Here is a 21,630-nt window from a genome sequence, read left to right as displayed (position 1 = left end):
TTGCAACAGGAGAAAGTCAGATCCAGTTTAGACCGTGGAAGTGAAGCACCCGCCCTAGGAATGGTCGTCTCGTTGTTATATATTTGTATTGCCAGGGAGAATCTCCTTCAGACTCTACATACCAGACTGTGAGGTCCTCCAGAGTCTACACCTCAGGCTTCAGCAGGATCTACCGCACAGTCCCCAGAGTCAAGAAAATTACGTAGTGAACTGTGTCTTAGGAACTCACCTGATCAGCAGCGTATGTGACCTCACTGATCATCCCACCCTGCAGTGTCGGCCTGGAGGCACTGTGGGACACCAGTAGAGCATGAGCTACCCGAACTGGGATCTGGTCACAAAACCACAAAATTGTTGGGTGAAGATTAACTTTCTGCTTAAAGTTGCCCCAACCAGTGAGTAAGGGGCCACGTTCTGTCACTTCAACTCGAAAGGCTGGTGTGGCTTAGAAAGGAAACAGCAGAGGCACCTTCAGAAGTACTATTTATTTAGAGAGGATGTGTTCCCACGTTATTTAGTCATACTAGAGAGCCAGCCGAGCTTGAATAACGAAGGCGCAGACGAATCGTCTTCCTCACTGACGAGCTGTCGGAACAAGGAGCCAGGAAGCACCGGGTCCCCCGCCCTGGAGAGTGCCGGGGGGCCAACCTGCCATTGATGTGGAGGAAGTGCCTTAGAGTCCACCCGCAGCCCCATTTGCTCCCGCCCTCCCTCCCCTCCCCTCAGAGGCCACACAACACACAGCAGAGCTGAGAAGCGCGGATGGCTCTGGAAGAGGACTTGGTTTCTGTCAGGATTTGAAAAGGACCTGGGAATAGCACGGGCTTTTATCACGTAACAACGCTGGTGAGAACTGTCCTAGAAGTGCGTAAAGGTAGGCACCTCCATTCCACGGACTGTTCTCTAAGAATTGAAAGGCCCTGTGCCGTGGAATCTGGTGTCATGGGGGAAGCTGTAGCACAGGCCATGCTTACAGAGCGTGGTGTTTGGGTAAGAGATTTTTCTCTTTTTTTACTACTGTCTCCCAGGTTTTATAACTAAGACGTTTGACGAGGATTTGGGATCTTAATGGGTTTGATGGCAGGGAATATGGAAAGGACACATTGCTAATAATTTGTCTAACAAAAAAGCAAACAACGACTAAATGCTATAAGAAGACACGCTGATGGAGCTCTCCAACACAGGGGTACACAACACAATTCAGAAATACCCAGGAGGACTGCTGCAGGCTTAATGGATGGCGTCCTACTGAAACAAAATGTGTATTAACAAGAAAAGGAAAAACTTGAAGAAGCAAACTTCCATTTATTTCCCACCCAGCTAAGAGGTGTGGAAGATATCAGCAGAAGGAGAGGATGTTCTCCAAACATGTGCAACCACAGCATGGGTCGGCAGTTAACTCTTACTCTGCTAAACACAAGGAACCATCTCCATCCGGTCTGGCACATTTTCGAAGCCTTGCAGCCTGGGGCACATTGCTCTTGAGGCTACTCGGTAGTGTCCATCTTTTAAATCCTCTATTAGCTCAAGCTAGTAAAACCCTGTACTTCTCTCGCGCCGCCATTAAAGCAGCACTAGTGCGTTTTGTCCTTCGCTTCTTTCTGTTATTTCAGAGGGAGCTGAGGGGGTGGCTTGGTGGGAGGTGGGGACGGGATCAACAGAAGGACCTCGTGGCCTCGGCACTAACCTGGTCTTTTGTTTCGATGTTTCTGCTGGCTGACTTAGCCTTCCGAGTGCTTGTCATGCTCAGTGGAAGAAGTCCAAACCTCCAAGACAAGAGGAAAGAATTTCAGTGGCACGAGCAGGCTGCTCCGGGCCCGGGGACTCTTGGGATCATTTACCTGATCTGACTCGATGCCAGCGGCAGGATGTTATGGGGCTCCTGGGAGTTGAATGTGCTGCTCCGGGGGGTGAACTGATTTTCTGTACCAGTAACTAGTCCGAAGAGAACCTGGCGCACGAGAAGGGTAGTACAGAAAGATCACTTCTCTGCTAGTTAATGAGCACTGCTTTATTCTAACGTGTTTAGAATAGGGGGCTGTTCTCCAGTGTGTTAATGCTTCAAATCGCTTTTCATCACTGCCATTGACCAGAATCTCATGGTCACATAGTTCTTTTAGTCTCTTTCTGAGGCTTGGATGAAACTTTAATAATCCTTACCTACAAATAAAGGAGTCAGATGATGGTTGCCCAGCGTGTGGGATTTTATCTAACCCTCTTAGGATCACACTCAGCTGTCTGTCTCTTTCCCGCTCCCCACACTGCACCCTGGAGGATTAAGTCCTGGAGCAGGTGTTTGGCAGTTTGGGGCTGGTGGCTCTTGAGTTTGTGACCTGACTTACGGATGTCCGCTGCACCAGGCGATGGAGGTTGCTGTTGAGGTGTGGTGTGAAAACATCCAGGTCAAACGGATCGATGAGCGCTTCTAGGCAGTCAGTCACTGTCTCAATTCTGCAAGAAGGATCAGTATCGTTACTCATCCAATCTTACAGTATTTCCTAGCTTTTTAGATCCTAGAAGTAGTTATGCTCAACTGAACTGCGGGCCGTCATGATCAACCTGAAGTGATGTCTCATAAGTCAAGTCTCCTCCTCGTGTTCTGTTCTTAGGGGGGAGCATTACGAGCTCAAATTAGATCCAGCAGCTGTGAGGCTGACTCAGGAGTGAAGGCCTGCCTACTTCACTTGACCACGGAGTTTATCCAGCAGGCAGCCATATCTAACGTGCTGGTAACATGAGCACTTGCAGCTTATGACAAAGCCAATAAATACCTAGAAAAGGGGCGACAGTGTGCCTCAACATACAGTGGGGTCACGTTCCAATAAATGCACCGTAAATCCAAAGTATCAAAAGCTGAAACTGAACAGCAGAGCAACAGCGTTTGTTAGAGAATATGGGTGGTTTGTGGTTGGGATCGCAGGCCCGCCTGGTAGCTGCACCTGCTCCCCACTCAGCATCTTGAGAAGAGTATATCACACTGCTAGCTAGCACGGAAAAGATCCGCACTCAAAGTACCATTTCTATTGAGAGCTTATTGCGTACCACCCTCGTAAAGTCGACAAACTAAGAGGAACCCTTCCTGTAAGTGGGGACCTGTTGCATGTACCTGGGAAGGGGCCGCTGGGCCCCAGGAGAGGCGCCATACCTGGAGCTGGGTTTGTTTCGGCCACCCTTCACCTCCTCTCCCTTGGCTGTCAGAACCATGCTGAGGTAGCGCAGGTCGTACAGGAGCTGCAGCGCCCGATTCTGGGTTACTGGGAACGCACCTTCTTTCTGCAAGTGAATTCCAAGGTCCCACTAAGAGGTGGCTCCTCAGACTGCAGAGTGGTATTGAGAAGTCCTTCGTACTCAGAAGGCCAGGTTACTCTCAGAGCAACAAACAGGTTACAGTAAAAGCCTGGTCTTAATACTAAACTAACAGCAGACAGGAGACCTAGCCCTTTAAACAAAGGCAAGCCAGGCACGCTGGTGCCTGCCTGTAATCCCACTAATGCGGAGGCTGAGACTGGAGGATTGTACAGTGTTCGAGGTAAGTGTGTGGTAAGTTAGTGAGCCCTAGTTTCGAAATAAAAAAAAGTGCTGGGGGTATAGCTCAGTAGTAAAGCACCCCTGGGTTCAATCCCCACAAAAGTTCCAACATACACAGGCACACACACAAGCCTCAGTGCTGCAAAACATAGGTCCCAAAGTGGGCCACACCGCCTCCCCTCAAGGTGCTGGGACCAGATACAGACATAAAAGAATGAATTTGTTACTTCATTTCTCTTTATTTAAAAAGGTTTCAGCCGGGCATGGTGGCGCACGCTTGTAATCTCCGCATTTGGGAGGCTGAGACAGGAGGATTGCAGTTCGCTGACAGGCTCAGCTACTTAGGCCCTCTGCAACTCAGTGAGACCCTGTTTCAAAATCAAGAATAAAAAATAGGGCTGGGAATGTAGCTCAGAGGTAGAATGCCCCTGGGCATTCCTAGTACTGCAAAAAAAAAAAAAAGATTTCAGGGGTTGGGGGTCAGTTTGGGAATTTATGCATAGATGGTCTTTTTAAAGAAAAGGCTTCCTGTGTGAGAGAGGTAGAGGTATTGTGAAGAGGCCCAGGAGAGAAGACTCCTGAATTCAGAAATGGTCCCATCTTAGAATGTTGCTAATGAAAAGGGAACATGAGCCAAGGGCAGAAGGTAACACAGAAGCCAAGAAGACCGAGAAGTTGGCGACAAGGGCTCACGTTAAGCTCGTGCCGCGTGGACCAGGAGCTGTGCTGTCCATGCCTCGATCAGCCCCGCGGTCGGCATGGCGGCAGGAGTGGGTCCATTTTATGGGCGAAGAAAGCAAAAAGCCAATGACTTGCGGTGAACAGGTGGTGGTGCTGGGGTTGGAGGCAGGTAGGGCCTCTGTTCCTGGTGAAGGCCTTTATCTTTACTGCCTGCTGCGTCAGACCTTTCTGCCCCCCGAGACCGGGTGCAAGCCCGCAGAGCTGCAAGCCACTCCTGACGCTTGGAGTCCATTAGAGGAGCTCTGTTGGCGCTGAAGCCTGGGCCCGTGATCTTCAATGCTTCCCGCCCTCAATGCGGACTGCTCACACCCGAGGAAAAGCTAGGTAGGTAGGTAAGCAGGGGGGTGTGTATGTATGTATGTATGTGTGTATGTATGTACTGGGTGGTACTACAGGACTGAGCTCAGGGACAGTCCACTGAGCTACTCCCCAGCCCTTTTTATTTTGAAACAGTCTCGCAAAGTTACCTCACTGGCCTCGATCTGTTTTTAACTGGAAAACACGCAAACACCTACCTTAATCTGCTTCTCTTCTGAACGTTTCTCATAGGCAGCTATTACTTGGTCCATGCAGCTTTTCAGCATCTCTTGCAGGGTCACCTTTGGCAAGGCATGGCCTCCAACCCGATTAATTTCCTGGCATAAGCTGAACAGGAAGGATTGTACGTACCAGGATGGCTAAAAGAACAAAGAATGTCGAATTGCCAGCTTGCATCGGTTAAAGGACACAGGAAAAATGTTTTCCTTAGAAGGCACACACACCAGGCCCTTGCCCTCCCAATCAAGTGTCTTAACAGGAAGACCATTCAACAGACAAAGCGACCTGCGACATTATCCTTTGCAGAGTTGGAGGGTGACCTTCCAGGAGGCACTATGCTTTATTTATTTTGGGGGGTACTGGAGATTGAACCAAGGGGCATTGGACCTCCAAGTGATACACCCCCGGCCCTATTTTTTCTTTATTTTGAAGCAGGGTCTCATTAAGTATCTGAGGCTGCCTGTGAACCTGCGACCTTCCTGTCTCAGCCACCAAGTATTGGGATTACCAGGGTGAGCTGCCATGCCGGGCTCTGGCACACCCCCGGCCCTATTTTTTCTTTATTTTGAAGCAGGGTCTCATTAAGTATCTGAGGCTGCCTGTGAACCTGCGACCTTCCTGTCTCAGCCACCAAGTATTGGGATTACCAGGGTGAGCTGCCATGCCGGGCTCTGGCACTGTTTTACATTGCCGATTTTGCTTTCCGGTGTTTCTCTAACAGCCCACGCTACAAAAGGAAAGGCTCAGTAACCAACTTCAGAACAGTCCACTACTTATGTGCTCTTGAATCCACTCTGTCCTTGAGATAAAGTTACATTTTACTTTCAGCTACTGATCTGAAGTTGCATGTTGAATCGTCTAGAATTTGTGTGTGTGTGTGTGTGTGTGTGTGTGTGTGTGTGAGTGACACCAGGGATTGAACCCGGAGGCACTTTACCTCTGAGCTACGTCCCCCAGCCCTATTTTATCTTTATTTTTTGTGGGTCTGGGGATAGAACCCAGGGGCATTCGACCTCTGAGCTACACCCCCTGCCCTATTTTTATTCTTTTTTTTTTCCTACCTCTGGACTCTACTCCCAGACCTATTTTTTATTTTTTATTTGGAAACAGGGTCTCACTAACTCACTAAGTAGCTGAGGCTGGCTTCAAACCTGTGCAATTTTCCTGTCTCAGCCTCCCAAGTGCGGGGATTACAAGCATGCACCACCACACCTGGCATTATTCTTTATTTTGAAACAGGGTCTCACTAAGTTGCGGAGTGCCTCACTAAGTAGCTAAGGCTGTCCGCAAACTGTGATCCTCTGGTCTCAGCCTCCTGAATGTTGGGATTACAAGTGTGCGCCACCACCCCTGGCTATTCTTTATTTCTGAAACAGGGTCTCACTAAGTTGTGGAGGGCCTCACTGAGTAGCTGAGGCTGGTGGCCAACCTGCGACCATCCTGTCTCAGCCTCCCGAGTACTGGAATGACAAGTGCGCGCCACCACCCCGGCTTCTAGGATTGTTTTGATTCCTCCAGGTCCTTGTGACGGTGCGACATGCTCACCTGTGTTGGGAGTCGGATCTTGGATGTGACACTGCTGCCAGACTCCGTCTCCTCCTGAATTTCTAGCTCATCCCAGTGGGTGGCCGTGGCTAGGACTGAGCCAGCGTCATCTAAAAGCAGTGACTGGGTGAATCCGTGAATCAGAACCTGGTGATACAAAGCGAACATGCACCGAGTGCTTGAAAGCTTTTGTACAGTTTAAAACTCCCAGCACATCCCTGAGCGTCAGCTTCGGGGTAGGGTGTGGGGTGGTGGGTGGCCAACACCTCTCCTTCTTATTTTTATTTTTTGTTTTTGTGGTACTGGGGATGGAACCCAGGGGCATTATACCTCTGAGCTACATCTCCAGCCCTATTTTTTAGTCTTTTTTACTTCTTGAAACAGGGTCTCAGAGTTGCAAAGGGCCTTGCTAAGTAGCTGAGGCTGATTATGAACAGCGATCCTCCAGCCTCAGCCTCCCGAAGGCTGGCATTAGAAGCATGTGCCACCATGCCCAGCTCAGCACCTTTTTTTTTTTTTTTTTTGCAGTACCAGGGATGGAACCCAGGAGCATTCTACCTCTGAGCCCTATTTTTTATTCTTTATTTTTGAAACAGGGTCTCACTGAGTTGCGGAGGGCCTCACTAAGTAGCTGAGGCTGTCTGCAAACTGTGATCCTCCAGTCTCAGCCTCCCGAATGCTGGGATTACAAACATGCGCCACCACGCCAGCTCAACACCTCTCCTTTTGAAGTTACCACTATCAGCCACGGGAATGGGGTTGCTGGCCACCCTGCTGGCGTGAAATGTCACCATTAAGAGACCAGCGGAGACTACAGGGACCGTGCTACTTTACAGACCTCTGTCCAGGCAGAAAGCCTTTCATTACCATCTGACAGAACGGAAAGACGCAGGTTTTCTGCCTGTAAAACCTACCCTAGAAACAAAGGGAAAAGGTTTTACATTTGAGCCACCTCTCAAATGTAAAAGGTTTTACATTTGGCAGGGGGAGGTGAGAGTCACTGTACGAAGCAAGCACTGCTCTCCCTATTTACTGGGGTCCGTGAGACTGGGGTCGGGTAAACGTGAGGCCCGCCAGGTCCTCCAGCATCCGTCACTCACTTTCACAACTGCTGAGCTCCAGACCCGGTAGCCCATGACGCTCTGCTGGAGGAGTACTTCTTTAATTTCCTGCCACTTGGCCTGCGCAGGAAGGATTTGCTGGGCTTTCCCCTTTCCCTGCTTTTTCAGAGTCCGGGCCTCCCTCGCTGGTTTGTCGGCGCTCTCGGACTTTCCCACAATACACTGCTTCAGGTGGGGGCACAGTTCTCCCAGGTACTGGCAGAGTCTGGCCATGAAAAGGACCGCGTGCAGCTTGGTGCCGCGCAGGACATCCTGCTGGCATTCCGCGGCTGCCTCGATGCTCTGCAGCTCTGCCTGGATGCAGTCCACGATGTGCCTGATGCAGGCCACAGAGTGTGTCCGCAGCATGTCCTGCACGGTCCCCGCGTCTGCGTATCTGTCAAAAGCAGAGTTCTTGGCCTGGTGCGCAGGGGCAGCATCTTTGGGCAGTGGTGCGTCGTCAGCGGGGAGGTATGCCAGGAGGTCCTCCAGCTTAACCTTCAGTTTGGAATCCAGGGCAGAGCAGAAGCTCTGTACACAGGGGCTAACAGCTTGCGCTTTCATGGAGAGGCCGCTACTAGCAAACTGACCCCGGCTGGCCACGCTGACCCAGGCCGCATCCGAAGGCAGGTCACTGGGACTCTCGGACCAGAGGAAGAGAGACATGTTCTGCTCAAAGTGGATGTGTTTGTTTGGCGTGGAGCTGCTGCTGCTCTCGAGTTCCTGCAGAGCTGAGACCAGGAGCTCTTTGGAGCTGCTGGAGATGGATTCAAAGCCTTCTTTCGTCAGAGTCTACAAGAGAATGAGAGGAAAGTTCTAATCACTGTTCCTTGAAGGAACAAACAAGATTCAATTCAACAAACAATAAATTGGGATTCAAAACTAGAATCCCAATTTATTTTAGCATTAACAAGGCTCATCAGCACCTTCAGAAAGGTGACACGGAGTGGCAGAGACTAAAGAGGCCACCGCCGATGGGTGCGGGCTGGTTTCTGGCCACCTCGCAGAGGCCTGCTATCTTTTTATTTTATTATTTATTTATTTATCTATCTATTTTTAAATTTTATTTATTTATTTTTGGTGGCACTGGGGGTGGAACCCAGAGGCTTTCTACCTCTGGGCTACACTCCCAGACCTTTTTTATATTTTATTTGGAAACAGGGTCTCACTAAGTTGCTGAAAGCCTCACTAAGTAGCTGAGGCTGGCTTCGAACCCGTGCGATCCTCCTGTCTCAGCCTCCCAAGCGCGGGGATTACAAGCGTGCGCCACCACGCCCGGCTCCTGCTGTCTTTTTAGCTCTAGAGTCTGGCTGTGTTAGGAAGTGGGGAAAGAAGACACGTGGGGAGGGTCAGGCTGCTCCTCAGCCGGTCCAGAGAGCACATGAGGGCTACGGGTAATGGTGGCCGTGTGGCCTGCCACTGGACCTGCAGTCGGTCCAGGAACAGCTGCTGCATCATGTCCTCCCAGAGCAGGAGGGGCTTCTCGAGCAGCCTCTGGCACACCGCCTCCCAGCTGTGACTGGCCGACTCGTTGGTGAGCAGCTCCCACAAGGCGTCGCGGATCCCTGCAAGGCCGTTCATGCTCCTCACGTACAGAAGCAGGCTGGTGACCCCGTTTTTAATGTCTTCTTTACACCTGCAATGAGAGCATTTTCCCCATTCCTTTCTCATTGCAGTACTGCAGATGAACACAGGGGTGCGCTAAACCCCAGCCCTTTTTATTTTTTATCTTGAGACAGGGTCTCACTAAGTTGCTGAGGTGGCCTCAAACTGGAGATCCGCCTGCCTCTGCCTCCTGAGTATCTGCGATGGCAGGCGTACGCCACTGTGCCTGGCATGTCATTTGTTCTGGGGCTTTGATGCTTTATTAAGAAAAATGAGCTGGGTGTGGTGGCGCACACTTATAATCCCCGTGCTTGGGAGGCGGAGACAGGAGGATCATGCTGGTTCGAAGCCAGCCTCTTAAGAGACCTCGCTGGTTTAAGAGACCCTGTTTCCAGAAATATATATAAAATAGGTCTGGGAGTGTAGCCCAGAGGTAGAAGGGTTTCCAGGAACCCCAGTAGCACCAAAAAACAAAACAAAACAAAAAAAACCCACTAAAAAAAAAATAAAAAGAAAAACGGGAGGACCGCATTTGAAAATTTCTTACGTATATAGAGATATGAGAGTGTTCACAGGTACCTGTCAGCATAGCATGATTCTGGCTGGACTGGGCATGGAGCCTATAGCCTCTCACCAGACTCACTCTTGCTTCCCTGGTGATAAAAGGAAGTCCAGAGCTCCATGGAATGGCTTCAAAAATCAGTGCAAAAATCAGTGAAAGTTTAGGGGTTACAGAATGCTTATACAAAGAGAAATGTAAAGCCTCTATGTAATATTTGAAAGACAAATTCTTTTTTTTTTTTTTTTTTTTTTTTTGCGGGTTTGGGGATGGAACCCAGGGGTATTCAACCTCCGAGCTACATCCCCAGCCCTATTTTTTTATTCTTTATTTTGAAACCAGGTCTCACTGAGTTGCAGAGGGCCTCACTAAGTAGCTGAGGCTGTCCGTGAACCGTGATCCTCTCTGGTCTCAGCCTCTTGAATGCTGGGATTACAAGCATGTGCCACCATGCCTTTCAAGAATTTGAAAGACAAATTCTTACTTGCTTCTCCCCCATGGGTAGTGATGGGCCCTGAGTGACCGGCTGGCACGGAGCATGTCACCAAGTAGCTGGGACTCTCTGCTCTTGCCTCACTGACCCTTGTACGGCGACATCCTGGGCCGCATGGGGAGCCGGCCCGTGGATGCTCTCTGCCTACTTACATGTGGATCCACTTCTGCAGCGTGTCTCGCAGGTATTCCTGGCTGATGGGGTGCGCAAGTGTTCGGAGCGCTGGTTGGAACTCAATGATGGATGCCGGGAGATGTCTGAACCAGCTGCAGAGCTTCGTCTCCCCTTGCAGGACAGTGATGCCCTTTCCTAGAAAAAAGGCCCAGTGAGAAGCATTTAGCATATTAAAAACGGACCTAGACAGAACTTCAAAAAGCATTTCCTTTTCACTGGGTAGGTCAGACTAGATCCTTGATATAGGGTAAAAAGTGCAGTGCCTGTCAGGCTCTCCTTCATCGAGGGGTGTGGCAGCTACCCTACAACTCTGGCCATCCTAGTGGCCGAAAAGGAAAGACCAGGAGGAGAGGAAGGTAAAATGCAGAAGGAAAAAAAATGAGAGCTGTAGTCCTTAGTCTTTTGTTTTTTTCCCTTGAGGTGAGGGTTCATTACCTTACCCAGGCTGGCTTTGAACCCCAGACCTTGGAGATCCTCCTGCTCCAGTGTCCTGCACAGCTGGGCCTATGGGTGTGTGTGTGTGTTACCATGCCTGGCAGTGCTTGACTTTTTTTTTTTTTTTTTTGGGTGGTACTGGGGATGGAACCCTTCTGCCTCCGGGCTTCACTCCCAGACCTATTTTTTTATATTTTTTTATTTGGAAACAGGGTCTCTTAAGCCAGCGAGGCTGGCTTCGAACCTGTGCGATCCTCCTGTCTCCGCCTCCCAAGCATGGGGATTACAAGCGTTCGCCTCCACATTTTAAAATGTAGCTCTACATTTTAAAAGTAGAACTAGCTGGGCATAGTGGTGCACACCTGTAATCCCCGTATTTGAAAGGCTGAGACAAGAGGATTAGAGGTTTGAGGTCGGCCTCAGCAACTGAAAGTAGAACTTAAGTGGTCAAAAAGTTCGAGTTCACTGTTTCCCTTTCTGAGCCATTCTCCTGGCTTCCCGTGAGGAAGAAGTAGGGGCCACCCATCCTGATGAGTGAGCTGCTGGCAGCACCGCACCCGGGGTTCACTGTGCTCTGGGGCCAGGCCCCTCTGGGGTCTGAAACACAGGCCCTTGTTGTTTTCCTATATCAGACCACACTCAACATCTTAATAAGTGCTGGAGGGAAACCAAAGCATAAAGAGGTGGGGCCCTGACTGACGTGGCAAAGAGGAGACCGTGTGACACTCAGCCAAACCACACTCCCTCCCACCGCTGGCTGTGGTTCTCAATGTACTCTGCTGAAGCTTCCATCTGGCCCTGGAGTCGTAGCAGTCCACGACACACCATCCTCCGTCATTTTCTTTGCTTACTGATGACATCCATCCCCACAGCGTCAAATAACTGCCACGCGCAGATGCACTGCAGATATCCGTCTCCACCCAGCTCTCTTGTTGCTCAGCCCTGGGCCCATAGTTGCCTGGACCGCTTAGGTCCCATCTCAAGGTCTCAACCGTCTCCGAGGTCCATCTTCATATGCAAGCCCTTCTGATGGCCCCTCAGACCAGTCCCTCTTCTAGTTAACTTGGACATCTCCCTTCCCCATGAGGACATCTCCCTTCCCCATGAGGACATCTCCCTTCCCCATGAGGACATCTCCCTTCCCCATGAGGACATCTCCCTTCCCCATGAGGACATCTCCCTTCCCCATGAGGACATCTCCCTTCCCCATACCCTATACAGCCAAGTCCATCACCAGATCTGCTCTTCCCCGACAGGTACATGAGCAGTCCAGTGAGCTCCATCTTTACGCTCCCTCTGAGCTCAAGCCCAGTGGCTGACCCCTGACCACGGTGGCAGCCCGAGTGAGTTCTCAGCATCTCTGTACCCCACAGAACTCCACTGCTGCACAAAAGCCAGCTGCATTTATTTCATTTCAGTTGGGATAAATGCTACCCAGTAAAGGATGCACAGGGACATATAACGGAGAACCCCCGCCAAGCCTGGAGGCTATCCATTGTTCTCTGGGTAACAGTCCAAAGGCCTGGTCCTTGCCGGGCGTGGTGGCGCACGCTTGTAATCCCCGCGCTTGGGAGGCGGAGACAGGAGGATCGCGCAGGTTCGAAGCCAGCCGCGCTGGCGTAAGAGACCCTGTTTCAAAAATATAAAATAGGTCTGGGAGTGTAGCCCGGAGGAAGAAGGGCTTCCAGGAACCCCAATACCACCAAAAAAAAAAGGCCTGGTCCTTAAAGCTGGGCCCATCACAGTCTCCTCTCATTCTGCCCTCCTCTCCTCTGCCCCAGTCAACCTCTGCCTCAGTGGCTTTCCTACATCCTCCTCACCTCAGGACCTTGCACGTCCTCTTCCCACTGCCTGGAACTCTCTTCCTCCTTTCCTTGTCTTCCTCCCCTAACTCCCTTCAGCTTTCAATGTATCTGCCTAGTTATCTGGTACTGGGGATTGAACCCAGGGGCATTCTATCCCTGAGCTACAGCCCCAGCCCTGTGTTTTCACTTTGAAACAAGGCCTCACTAGGTAGCTAAGAGTCTCACTACATTGCCAAGGCTGCCCTTGGCCCTGCGATCCTCCTGTCTCAGCTTTCAGTTTAAACATCCCTCTCCCAGGAACGCCATCTCTGAACCTGGTAAGTTTCTTTCATTCAATGTTCCCTAAGGAATTCAAAGGCAATTGTACTTTGTATTTGTAGCAACGACCAGTATTGACAGTAAACAGCTGTTTGCATATTCATGAGTTCAATATCTGCTTCTGCTCCTGGGCTGTGACCTCCCTGAAGGAAGGGCTCCTATCTGTCCCGTTCCCTCCTCTGTCCCCAGAGCCCATCATAATAGCTGATACAGGTAGATGATGGGTAAGTATCAGTTGAACGACCAGAGAAAGGGTGGTTAAGCGCTCACCAGTAGGATGCTGGCCTGTGACGGTCTCCAGAGTAGAGAAGAGCAGACCGCATGGCAGGGATGGATCGGGCAGCGCTCCTTCTGGTAAAGTGTAGAACAGCGCGTGGGCTTGCTTCAAAGTGGTGGTCAGCAATTCCACTAATGAGCAGATCTGGGCCTTGATACCCGCACCTGTGAGAGGAAGCCATGCTATTTTAAACAGCTGCCTTTGGTACAGTTAAACACAGCAGACTCTGGACACCACAGTCCCCTCAGCTCGCCCTGCTCCAGCCCACGGTTAAGGATCAAGTTCTGCAAAGAAGCCACGCCCACCATGGTGCGGCTGGTTGAGAAGTTTCTGGATTGTCGTCTTTCTGGCCAACAGGAAGTCTGTGAGGGCTTGGCGGGGAGAGCTCTCCTCTAAGAGGATGATGGAGCAGAGGGCCTCGGCCGTCGCTTGGTCAGACACGGCTTGGCACTTGAGCAGCATCTTACTCTCATGCAGAATGGTTGACCTAGAAAGATGTTAAAGGGGAACACGACTTGTTACCATTGGGGTGAAGAGTCGGGGTGTGTCGGAAGGCAGTCAGGGAGGCCCGGCTTTTCCAAGGAGCCACTTACCGGAAGTGGCTGGCAGCCGCCACCTGCCGGATGAGTATCGGGAACCGTGAGAGGATGGGGTTGAAGCGGGAACTGGAAGAATCCAGCTGGAGCAGGCCGTGCAGGTGGCAGCAGAGCAGGTAGAGCTGCGTGGCCTGCAGATACTGAGAGGCTTCCACGGAGCTCCAGATCTGCTCAGGGATTTCCAAGAGCAGCTTGATCTGGGCAGCCATGCTGTAGAACTTCTCCTGGGACGCTGGCTGTGGCTGCAGGGAAGGGCAGGCGGAGGGGAGTCAGAGGGGCCAAGGAAAGCAAGGCCGGAGCTCTGCAGTCGGGCAGTGTTAGGACTTGAGCGGTCACTCGGCAGGACCGGAGGGCAGGCAGCAAGGCACCTCAGTTCCACACGGGGTTATCAGTGGTTCTCTGGATGTCTCGAGGTCAGGGAGCCCTGGGGGCTAGCCCTCACGTGAGATGTTCATTCAGCCTTTCTACTTTTACTCCTGCTCCTCCGAGGGTGCCAGGGGTATCTCTGCTGCCTGCCTCGCTTCTCCACCAACCCTACGTTAGCTTTAGTCTTCAGGCCTCTCCTCGTCTTGGTCTACCCTCTTTTGTCAGGATTCTTTGCTCTTGAGTATCCCCTCATGAATATCTTATACATAAAAGGGCTGGGAGGAACTAGCCTACTAGTTTAGGCCTCTTTATGCTCTTCCCTCCCCACCACAGAGAATGCTGTAGGAAGGCCCTCATCATACGTCAAATGCCACCATCTTGAGCTTGGCCTTCCCAGGCCCCAGAGCTGTGGGGAAATGCATTTCTGTTCTTTAAGAATTAGCCAACCTCAGATATTTTGTTATAGCCGCATACGTGCACTGAGATGGCCATATTTCCAAATCTCATCTGTCCTTTATGACTCTGCAGTAAGGCGCTGGAAAAGACCCAAGCCTCGAGCCACTCCCTTCAGAACTCTATGGTAAATGGATGATTATTTTGGAAAGCAATCATCTTTATTTTAAGATGTTTCCTACTGCTATTCTGATCTACTGATGTTTTTCCTGTCAATTTTCAATAGATTTATTTCCTCAACAAGGATGTAACCTTCAAAGTAGGAATTGTGGGACCTGATTGTTGTGCATAGAGAAGGCATTCAAATGTTGTGGGTTTGACTGAGACTATATCAGATAATACCTATTAAAATCAATACTTCTGTCATCAGGCATAATACAAGGTAGTCACTTAAAAAAACTGGAAGCATCATCACACAGAAAGTCTGGCCACCTGGAGTGAGAAGGGCCATTTACTTAATGTATAGCTTAGGGAGGGATAAGGTTGCTCATTTCAAAAACTTCTAAATAATTTTTTTTTTTTAAACAGTACTGGGGATGGAACTCAGGGGCATTCTACCTCCAAGCTACACTTCCATCCCCCCCCTTTTATTCTTTATTTTGAAACAGAGTCTCACTGAGTTGCAAAGGGTTTTATCTCCCAAATGCTGGGATTACAAACATGTGCTGCCACGCCCTGCTTCTGAACAAATTACTTTTTTTTTTTTGGTGGTACTGGGGTTCCTGGAAACCCTTCTATCTCCGAGCTACACTCCCAGACCCATTTTATATTTTTAAGTTGGAAACAGGGTCTCTTAATACATCAAGGCTGGCTTCGAACCAGCGCGATCCTCCTGTCTCCGCCTCCCAAGCGCGGGGATGACAAGCGTGCCCACCACGCCGGCTTCTGAACAAACTTCTTGTTTACCTGATTTACCCATGCTGTTGGTTCACTTTGTCCAACCCTAGGTCAACATTCTTTAGCGAGGCCAGCTGCGGTTTCAGTATTAAGATGTTTACCGCCCCATCCTTTCACATCGGGTCTAAATACTAGTATTTGTGGGGATGGATGAAGACCGGATGACCTGAATTAGAAGAGCCTTAGTTTCCTAGGATGAAAATGTCCGGCTATTCAAAGAGGAGGGTGTGAGGGCTGGCGCTACCCTCCGACCCCCAAAGGCTGGGGCGGCTATTTAGAAGTTTTATAAAACAGAGGACGCTTTCTGGGGGGGCGGGCCAGGAGAAGGCTGGGGTAAGGAATAACTTGAGGGAAGGTCTGAGCATCAGGAGAAATCAGTTCCCTGAAAACCACCGTCAGGGGGTGGGATACAGGGAAGGGCTGGACGGTCTAGAGAGACCCCTGGCGTTTTCCAGCTGCAGCGGGGAGGAGCGCGCCGGGAACGCGAGAGAGGCGAAGGAGCGCGGCCCGGAGGCCGGGCAGGCCGGCCCAGCGACCCCGCGGAGCCGAGGACGGGCTCGCAGGCTCCGCCGCCAGGTAAGGGCAGGGCGCCCGCCGGCCGGGACTGACCTGCGGGGCCCGCGGGGGCTGGGGCGCGGCCGAGCCGGCCTGGCGGAGGCGGGCGCAGTACTGGTCGGTGGCCTTCACGGCGTCCACCAGCCCCTCGGCGCAGCGGCGCATCTGGCCGATGGTGTCGGCCGCTTCGATCAGGTCGCGGTAGCGCTCGCCCACCATCTGCCGCAGCTCCTCCTTTTTATGCTCAATCTCGGCCCGGACCTGGCGCTCCAGCCCGCGGATCTCCTCGGCTCCGTGAGTCTCAAAAAGCGCCGCGGGGTCGCGCAGATCCAGGCGCTTCAGCGCCGGGGAGGCGGCCACGGCGGCCATGGTGCCCGGTCAGCCGCCCGCCGGCCACTTCCGCCCGCCGGCCCCGCCCCGGCGCCATCTTGGATGGGGGCGGAAGCGCTTCCGCTCGCCGGCAGCCATGTTTGTTCGGGGCGTGGAGGGGCGGGGCCTGGCGCGAGGGGGCGGGGCCTGGAGGGGCGGGGCTGTTCCGGTCCCGCGCGCACTTTTCCTGGTGAGGTTGGACCGTAAGCCGGGATCCGCCGCGTCCCTGCCGGGCAGATCCACCGTGCATCCTTGCGGTGGCCTGAGATCCCTTCTGGCGCACCTGGGGCCTTTCCTGCACGGAGAAGAGCTTTGCTGTTAGGCATCCGCAGCCTGATATGGCCACGCCTCCTCCGGCCCCTGTGGACGGTCGCCGCGCCGGATCAGGGCCTCCCTCCTGTAACCCCGTGACTTCGCCATCAGCCGCCCCTTCCCCTCGCGTAGCCCGCAGCCGCTGGAGAATTAGCTGAATGCAATCGCAAAAGAGCAGTTTACGTTTTTTTTTTTTTTTTTCTTTTTTAAATTTGTCATTACAGTGGTGCCTGATCTTCCTTTAGCTTCTCTTTCCTTGGGTGCTAATTACTTTTTTAGGGCAGGGATGACCATACTGCCTGAGGGGTGAAGGAGCCCTTGGCGTTGACCTAGTGGTAATAAAACGGGAGATTATTGGCTTGTTTCTCCTAAGTCAGTTCAAGACCCTTCATTTTAAGAGTTTATGGGGAAGGTTTCCTGCCCCACTATCGTGAGAGAGTATGGTCAGTCTAGGCCCTCGGGTTTCCTCTCCCACCTCCATTATTTTGAGGCAAATCAACAAACTTCAATCTGTAAAGAAACCATTAAGTGATGGTATTCTAGTTTACCTGGCAGTAGCCCTACCACGTAGGGAATATCATTCTTTACAGCTAACAGATGGTTAACTCAAGACCCTGAGAAGCAAACAGTTTTACTCCATACAGTTTTCAAAGCCTGTCCACAAAACCATCTAATTCAATCCATACAGACCTCAGCTCCCATCGGTGGGAGCTGATAGTTCCTGTTCTATTCATAACAAATAGTTCCTGTTCTATTAATAACAAATACGCAGAGAAGTTTATTTACTTGCCTACATCACATAGTTTGTAAGTAACAACGCTTGGATCTAGATTTTTCAGCTGGCTCTGGCCTTTATTCTACTCCCCCCCCCAATCCCAGTACGCCCCCTGCTGGTGGGGCTGCAGTTTGCTGGCCCTGCCATCCCAGTCCACCTAATCAGGATTACTCTGTGGGCCCAGCATTTGTAGTCTCTGTTCTGTGTTGGGAATGTTCACCTCTGTCTGGGATCTTTTCCCAGAATTCTGTTTTGGTGGTACTGGGGTTCCTGGAAACCCTTCCACCTGTGGGCTACACTCCCAGACCCATTTTTATATTTTTATTTGGAAACAGAGTCTCTTAAGCCAGCGAGGCTGGCTACCAACCTGCGCGATCCTCCTGTCTCCGCCACCCAAGCGCGGGGATTACAAGCGTGTGCCACCAGGACTTTTAGAGCTGTAGTGCAAGTCTGTGTCCTGGGACCGGCCAACCAGACCCAACTGCTTGGGGCTTTGAATGAAGTACTAGTGTTGTAGGAAGCAGGGATGTTGGAGATTTCATTCTGGTGTTGGCGGGATCAGCTGCAGCATGCAGGGGCCTCAGCGGTGGTGAAGCCAGCTGCAGCTCCCAGGTGTCAACACAGGGGATGGTACTGGGGTGGCTGGGGGCACCCACCAGGATGTCTCCCCTACAATCACCCTGAGGCTTACTTTGATTAAGTTCTAAATGCCCCGTTTCCCTCTGTTCCTGCCTGTCCCCTCAGCGGGGCCTCCCCCACTTTCCTAGGGATTCCGTGAGCCGTCTGATGTCTTGTAGGAAAAATTCATTTCTTTGAAAATCAAAACTGGTGTCTGTGGCTTGCCCTGGAGCCCTTAACCAACACCTAGTCCTTGAGTTTCCAGCTTTGTGAGCGTGGCTGGAGCCTTTCTGACAGCAAGGGAGGGGAGGGGAATGCCTGCCTGCCAGTTAGGATGTGGGGCCCGGGGCTTGGGGGGGGGGGCTTGCACTTGTGCGCAGTGCCTGCAGTTTCAAGTAGGGCAGAGCCAGCTGCCAGCTGACTGTGTCCTGGAATCGGGGTTTGCTTTCCCTGGCCTTGGTTCTGTGCTTCCCTGGCTGAGTTCCTGTGACTCACCTGAAGATGCCACTGTTGCTCCTCTCCCAGCAGAATCGAGCACCGTCAGAGGCTGTGGCCTAACTTTCTGGTTAGCCTGAATCCTGGGAAAGCTACCGAGGCCTGAAGGAAATGAGTTTTTCCTCCTTGCCTGCCAAGCTTCCTTTCCTTTCCCTGGCATCCAGGGAGCAGCCCCTCCTCACCTGCCCTCTGTGGCAGGGATTGGGCAGAGAGCTCAGCTACAGGCTGGACCAGAGGGCCAGACATGAGAAAGTCAAGTCTTTGTGCTCAGGGTCTTAGGGGGTACACGAGTATTGCCATGGTTTAGTTTTGGTGTAGGGATGAGTGCAGGGTGTAATGATGGTGGTGCTTTAGCATCAAGCTTCCTTTTACCTGATTTTTATATATATATATATATATTTTGGTATTGGGGATGGAATCCAGGGGCATTCTACCTTCAAGATACATCCCCAGCCCTATATTTTATTCTCTATTTTGAAACAGGGTCTCACTGAGTTGCAGAGAGCCTCACTAAGTAGCTGAGGCCGTCCATGGACCGCGATCCTCCTGTCTCAGCCTCCCGCATGCTGGGATTGCAAGTGTGCGCCACCACGCCTGGCTAAGCTTGCTACCTTCTATCTGAAGTCTTTAGTTGTAGAATTTAAACATCAGATGTTTATTTATTATTTATTTATTGGTATTGAGGACTGGAACCCAGGGGCATTCTACCTCTAAGGTACCCTCCCAACCCTTTTTCTACTTTATATTTTTATCTATCTATCTGTCATCTATTTTGTGGCACTGGGGATGGAACTCAGGGACATACTACCTCTGAGCTACACTCTCAGCCCTGATTTTTATTCTGTATTTCAAAACAGGGTCTCACTAAGTTGCTGAGAGCCTCACTAAATTTCAGAGTCTGGCTGCAGACCTGCAATCCTCTTGTCTCAGCCTCCCAAGACCGAGATTACGGGTGTGTGCTACTGCCCCCAATTTAAGCATCAGATATTTCATGATTGTGTTTAAATCATCCTGGGCCCCTGAAATCAAACCTAGGCATTCTGCTCATATAATATTCTCAGTTGGAGCATCTAGGCTTTCTGCAAATAATATTTCCAATTCTTACTCTAATCCTATGCACCGGCGGTATGGCACTTATTTTATAGATAATAACCAAGGTTCAGCAGCAGCAAGGCAACTGTTCGGTCACAGCAGGTTAACATCCCAGCCCGTCTTCAGAGCCCAGTCAGTCTGACTCTAGAAGTCCTTGGTCTTTCTAGTCTGTTGCATGATTAGCGTTAAAGAAAATTTCAGAATATCAAGGAACCTATGTCCCTGACGATTCTGAGGACACTCAGATGGTCTTCACACTCCTCCTGCCTTCCGTCTACGCGTCTCTGTGGTTTTACAGGCAGGTTGGGGGCCCAGGCTGGAGTGGGTCTCCATGTCATGGGGACAGATGCCTCCCGGGTTGGGCATGTCAAACAGTCCGGTGTCAGCAAGCTAAGGGGCTGGCGTTCAAAGCCGGGCACATCCTGGCAGATTTGCTTTCTCTAGGCCTCTCAGTGTGAACTCAGTCTCATTCAGGGTGTAGATTTCTCCTTACTCTTTTTTTTTTTCCTGTGTGTGTGTGTGTGTGTGTGTATGTGTGTGTGGTACCGGGGATAGAACCCAGGGATATTTTACCTCCAAGCTACACCTTCAGCCCTATTTTTTAGTCTTTTTAAATTTTGAAACAGGGTCTCACTGAGTTGCAAAGGGCCCTACTAAGTAGCCGAGGCTGGCCACGAACAGCAATCCTCCAGTCTCCACTTACCAAATGCTGGGATTACAAGTGTGTGCCACCACACCCGGCTTTTATTCTTACCTTTTTTTTTCATATTTATTTTTAATTGGTGCACTGTATTCATACATCATAGTGGGATACATACTTTTGTAGACATACATGCACACATTGCCCAGTCAGCCCCCACCCGATCCCCACCCCGTTCCCTCCCTATCCCCCCCTCCTATGCTTGGCTTAGTGGTTGACATCTAGTATTATAGCAATTTATCCAAAATTAAAAATGATAATCTCTCATAACAGTTTCATTTGTCTGATACCAAGCTTTTGATGACTTAAAGATAACATTTCAATATTTCTTTTTGCTTTCTTTCTTACCAGAGAATCTATTTTTTTCTATTTTTTAGGTGAAACTATCATATATTTATATATTTATTTTTCAGAAAAAAAATCTATCCTAATATGGAATATGGACTCTAGGTACCCACATCGATCTTGAAAAAGAACAAAGCTAGAAGATATATATTTTCTGATTTCAAACCATATAAAGCTACAATAATTGAAACAGTATAGTACTGTTCTAAAGGCAGATATATAAACCATTGGAGTTAAATAAAAGCCTAGAGCTAAATTCTTCCCTATATTGTCAAGTTATTTTTGACAAGGTTTCCACGAACATTTGGTGGTGGAAATAATAATCTTTTAACTAAATATTGTTGAAACATAATAATTACATGGAAAAGAATAAAATTGGACCCTTACCTAATCCCATATACAAGTATTAACTCAAAATAGATAAAAGACCTAAATATAAATCTTAAGACTATAAACTTTTAGGAGAAAATCTGGGTCATAAAACCTCACAACATTGAAATTGGCAGTGATTTCTTGGTTATGATTTCAATGGCACAGGCAACAGAAGAATATACAAACTCCCTAAAAAATAAAAAACATATTGTATATCCAAAGACAATGTAAACAGAGTTAAGAGTTACTAATAGAATGGGATAAAATATTTCCAAATGCTATATCTGAAGGTATATTAATATTCCAACTAGAAATCCTAAAAATTAACAACAATAAAGGCAAACAATACCCTTTAGAGATAGGTAACAGACTAACATAAATAATGAATCTCCACAGATAACCAATCTTAGTTGTCTGTTGGATGGAAAATCTTGTTTCTCTGGTTCTGGTGTGTGTTACCTATTTCTTCTTTGTAGTTAATCTCTTTGAGTATTTTCTCTAGTGCTGGTTTTGAAGACATAAATTCCTTCAGTTTCTGTTTGTCATGGAAGCTTCTTATTTCTCCATC

General features: G+C 50.0%; 1 protein-coding gene across 1 annotated transcript; it reads right to left on the bottom strand.

The window, feature by feature from the left end:
* Positions 1-510: 510 nt before the first annotated feature.
* Positions 511-16,411, bottom strand: COG1 (component of oligomeric golgi complex 1; the record flags this gene model as incomplete). Its single annotated transcript, XM_080712339.1, has 14 exons — positions 16,039-16,411; positions 13,711-13,955; positions 13,423-13,604; positions 13,111-13,281; positions 10,261-10,417; positions 8,877-9,087; positions 7,452-8,243; positions 6,352-6,498; positions 4,785-4,946; positions 3,146-3,273; positions 2,343-2,451; positions 1,842-1,951; positions 1,688-1,766; positions 511-648 (listed from the first exon to the last, which is right to left on the bottom strand). Exons 1-14 carry the CDS (start codon positions 16,351-16,353, stop codon positions 511-513), a joined length of 2,946 nt encoding a protein of 981 aa, XP_080568465.1. The 5' UTR covers positions 16,354-16,411.
* Positions 16,412-21,630: the final 5,219 nt, after the last annotated feature.

Source organism: Muscardinus avellanarius, assembly GCF_963383645.1.
Source record: "Muscardinus avellanarius genome assembly, chromosome: 16".
Lineage (NCBI taxonomy): Eukaryota > Metazoa > Chordata > Mammalia > Rodentia > Gliridae > Muscardinus > Muscardinus avellanarius.
Note: the sequence above shows the minus strand (reverse complement) of the source record. Positions and strands in the feature narration are given on the sequence as shown.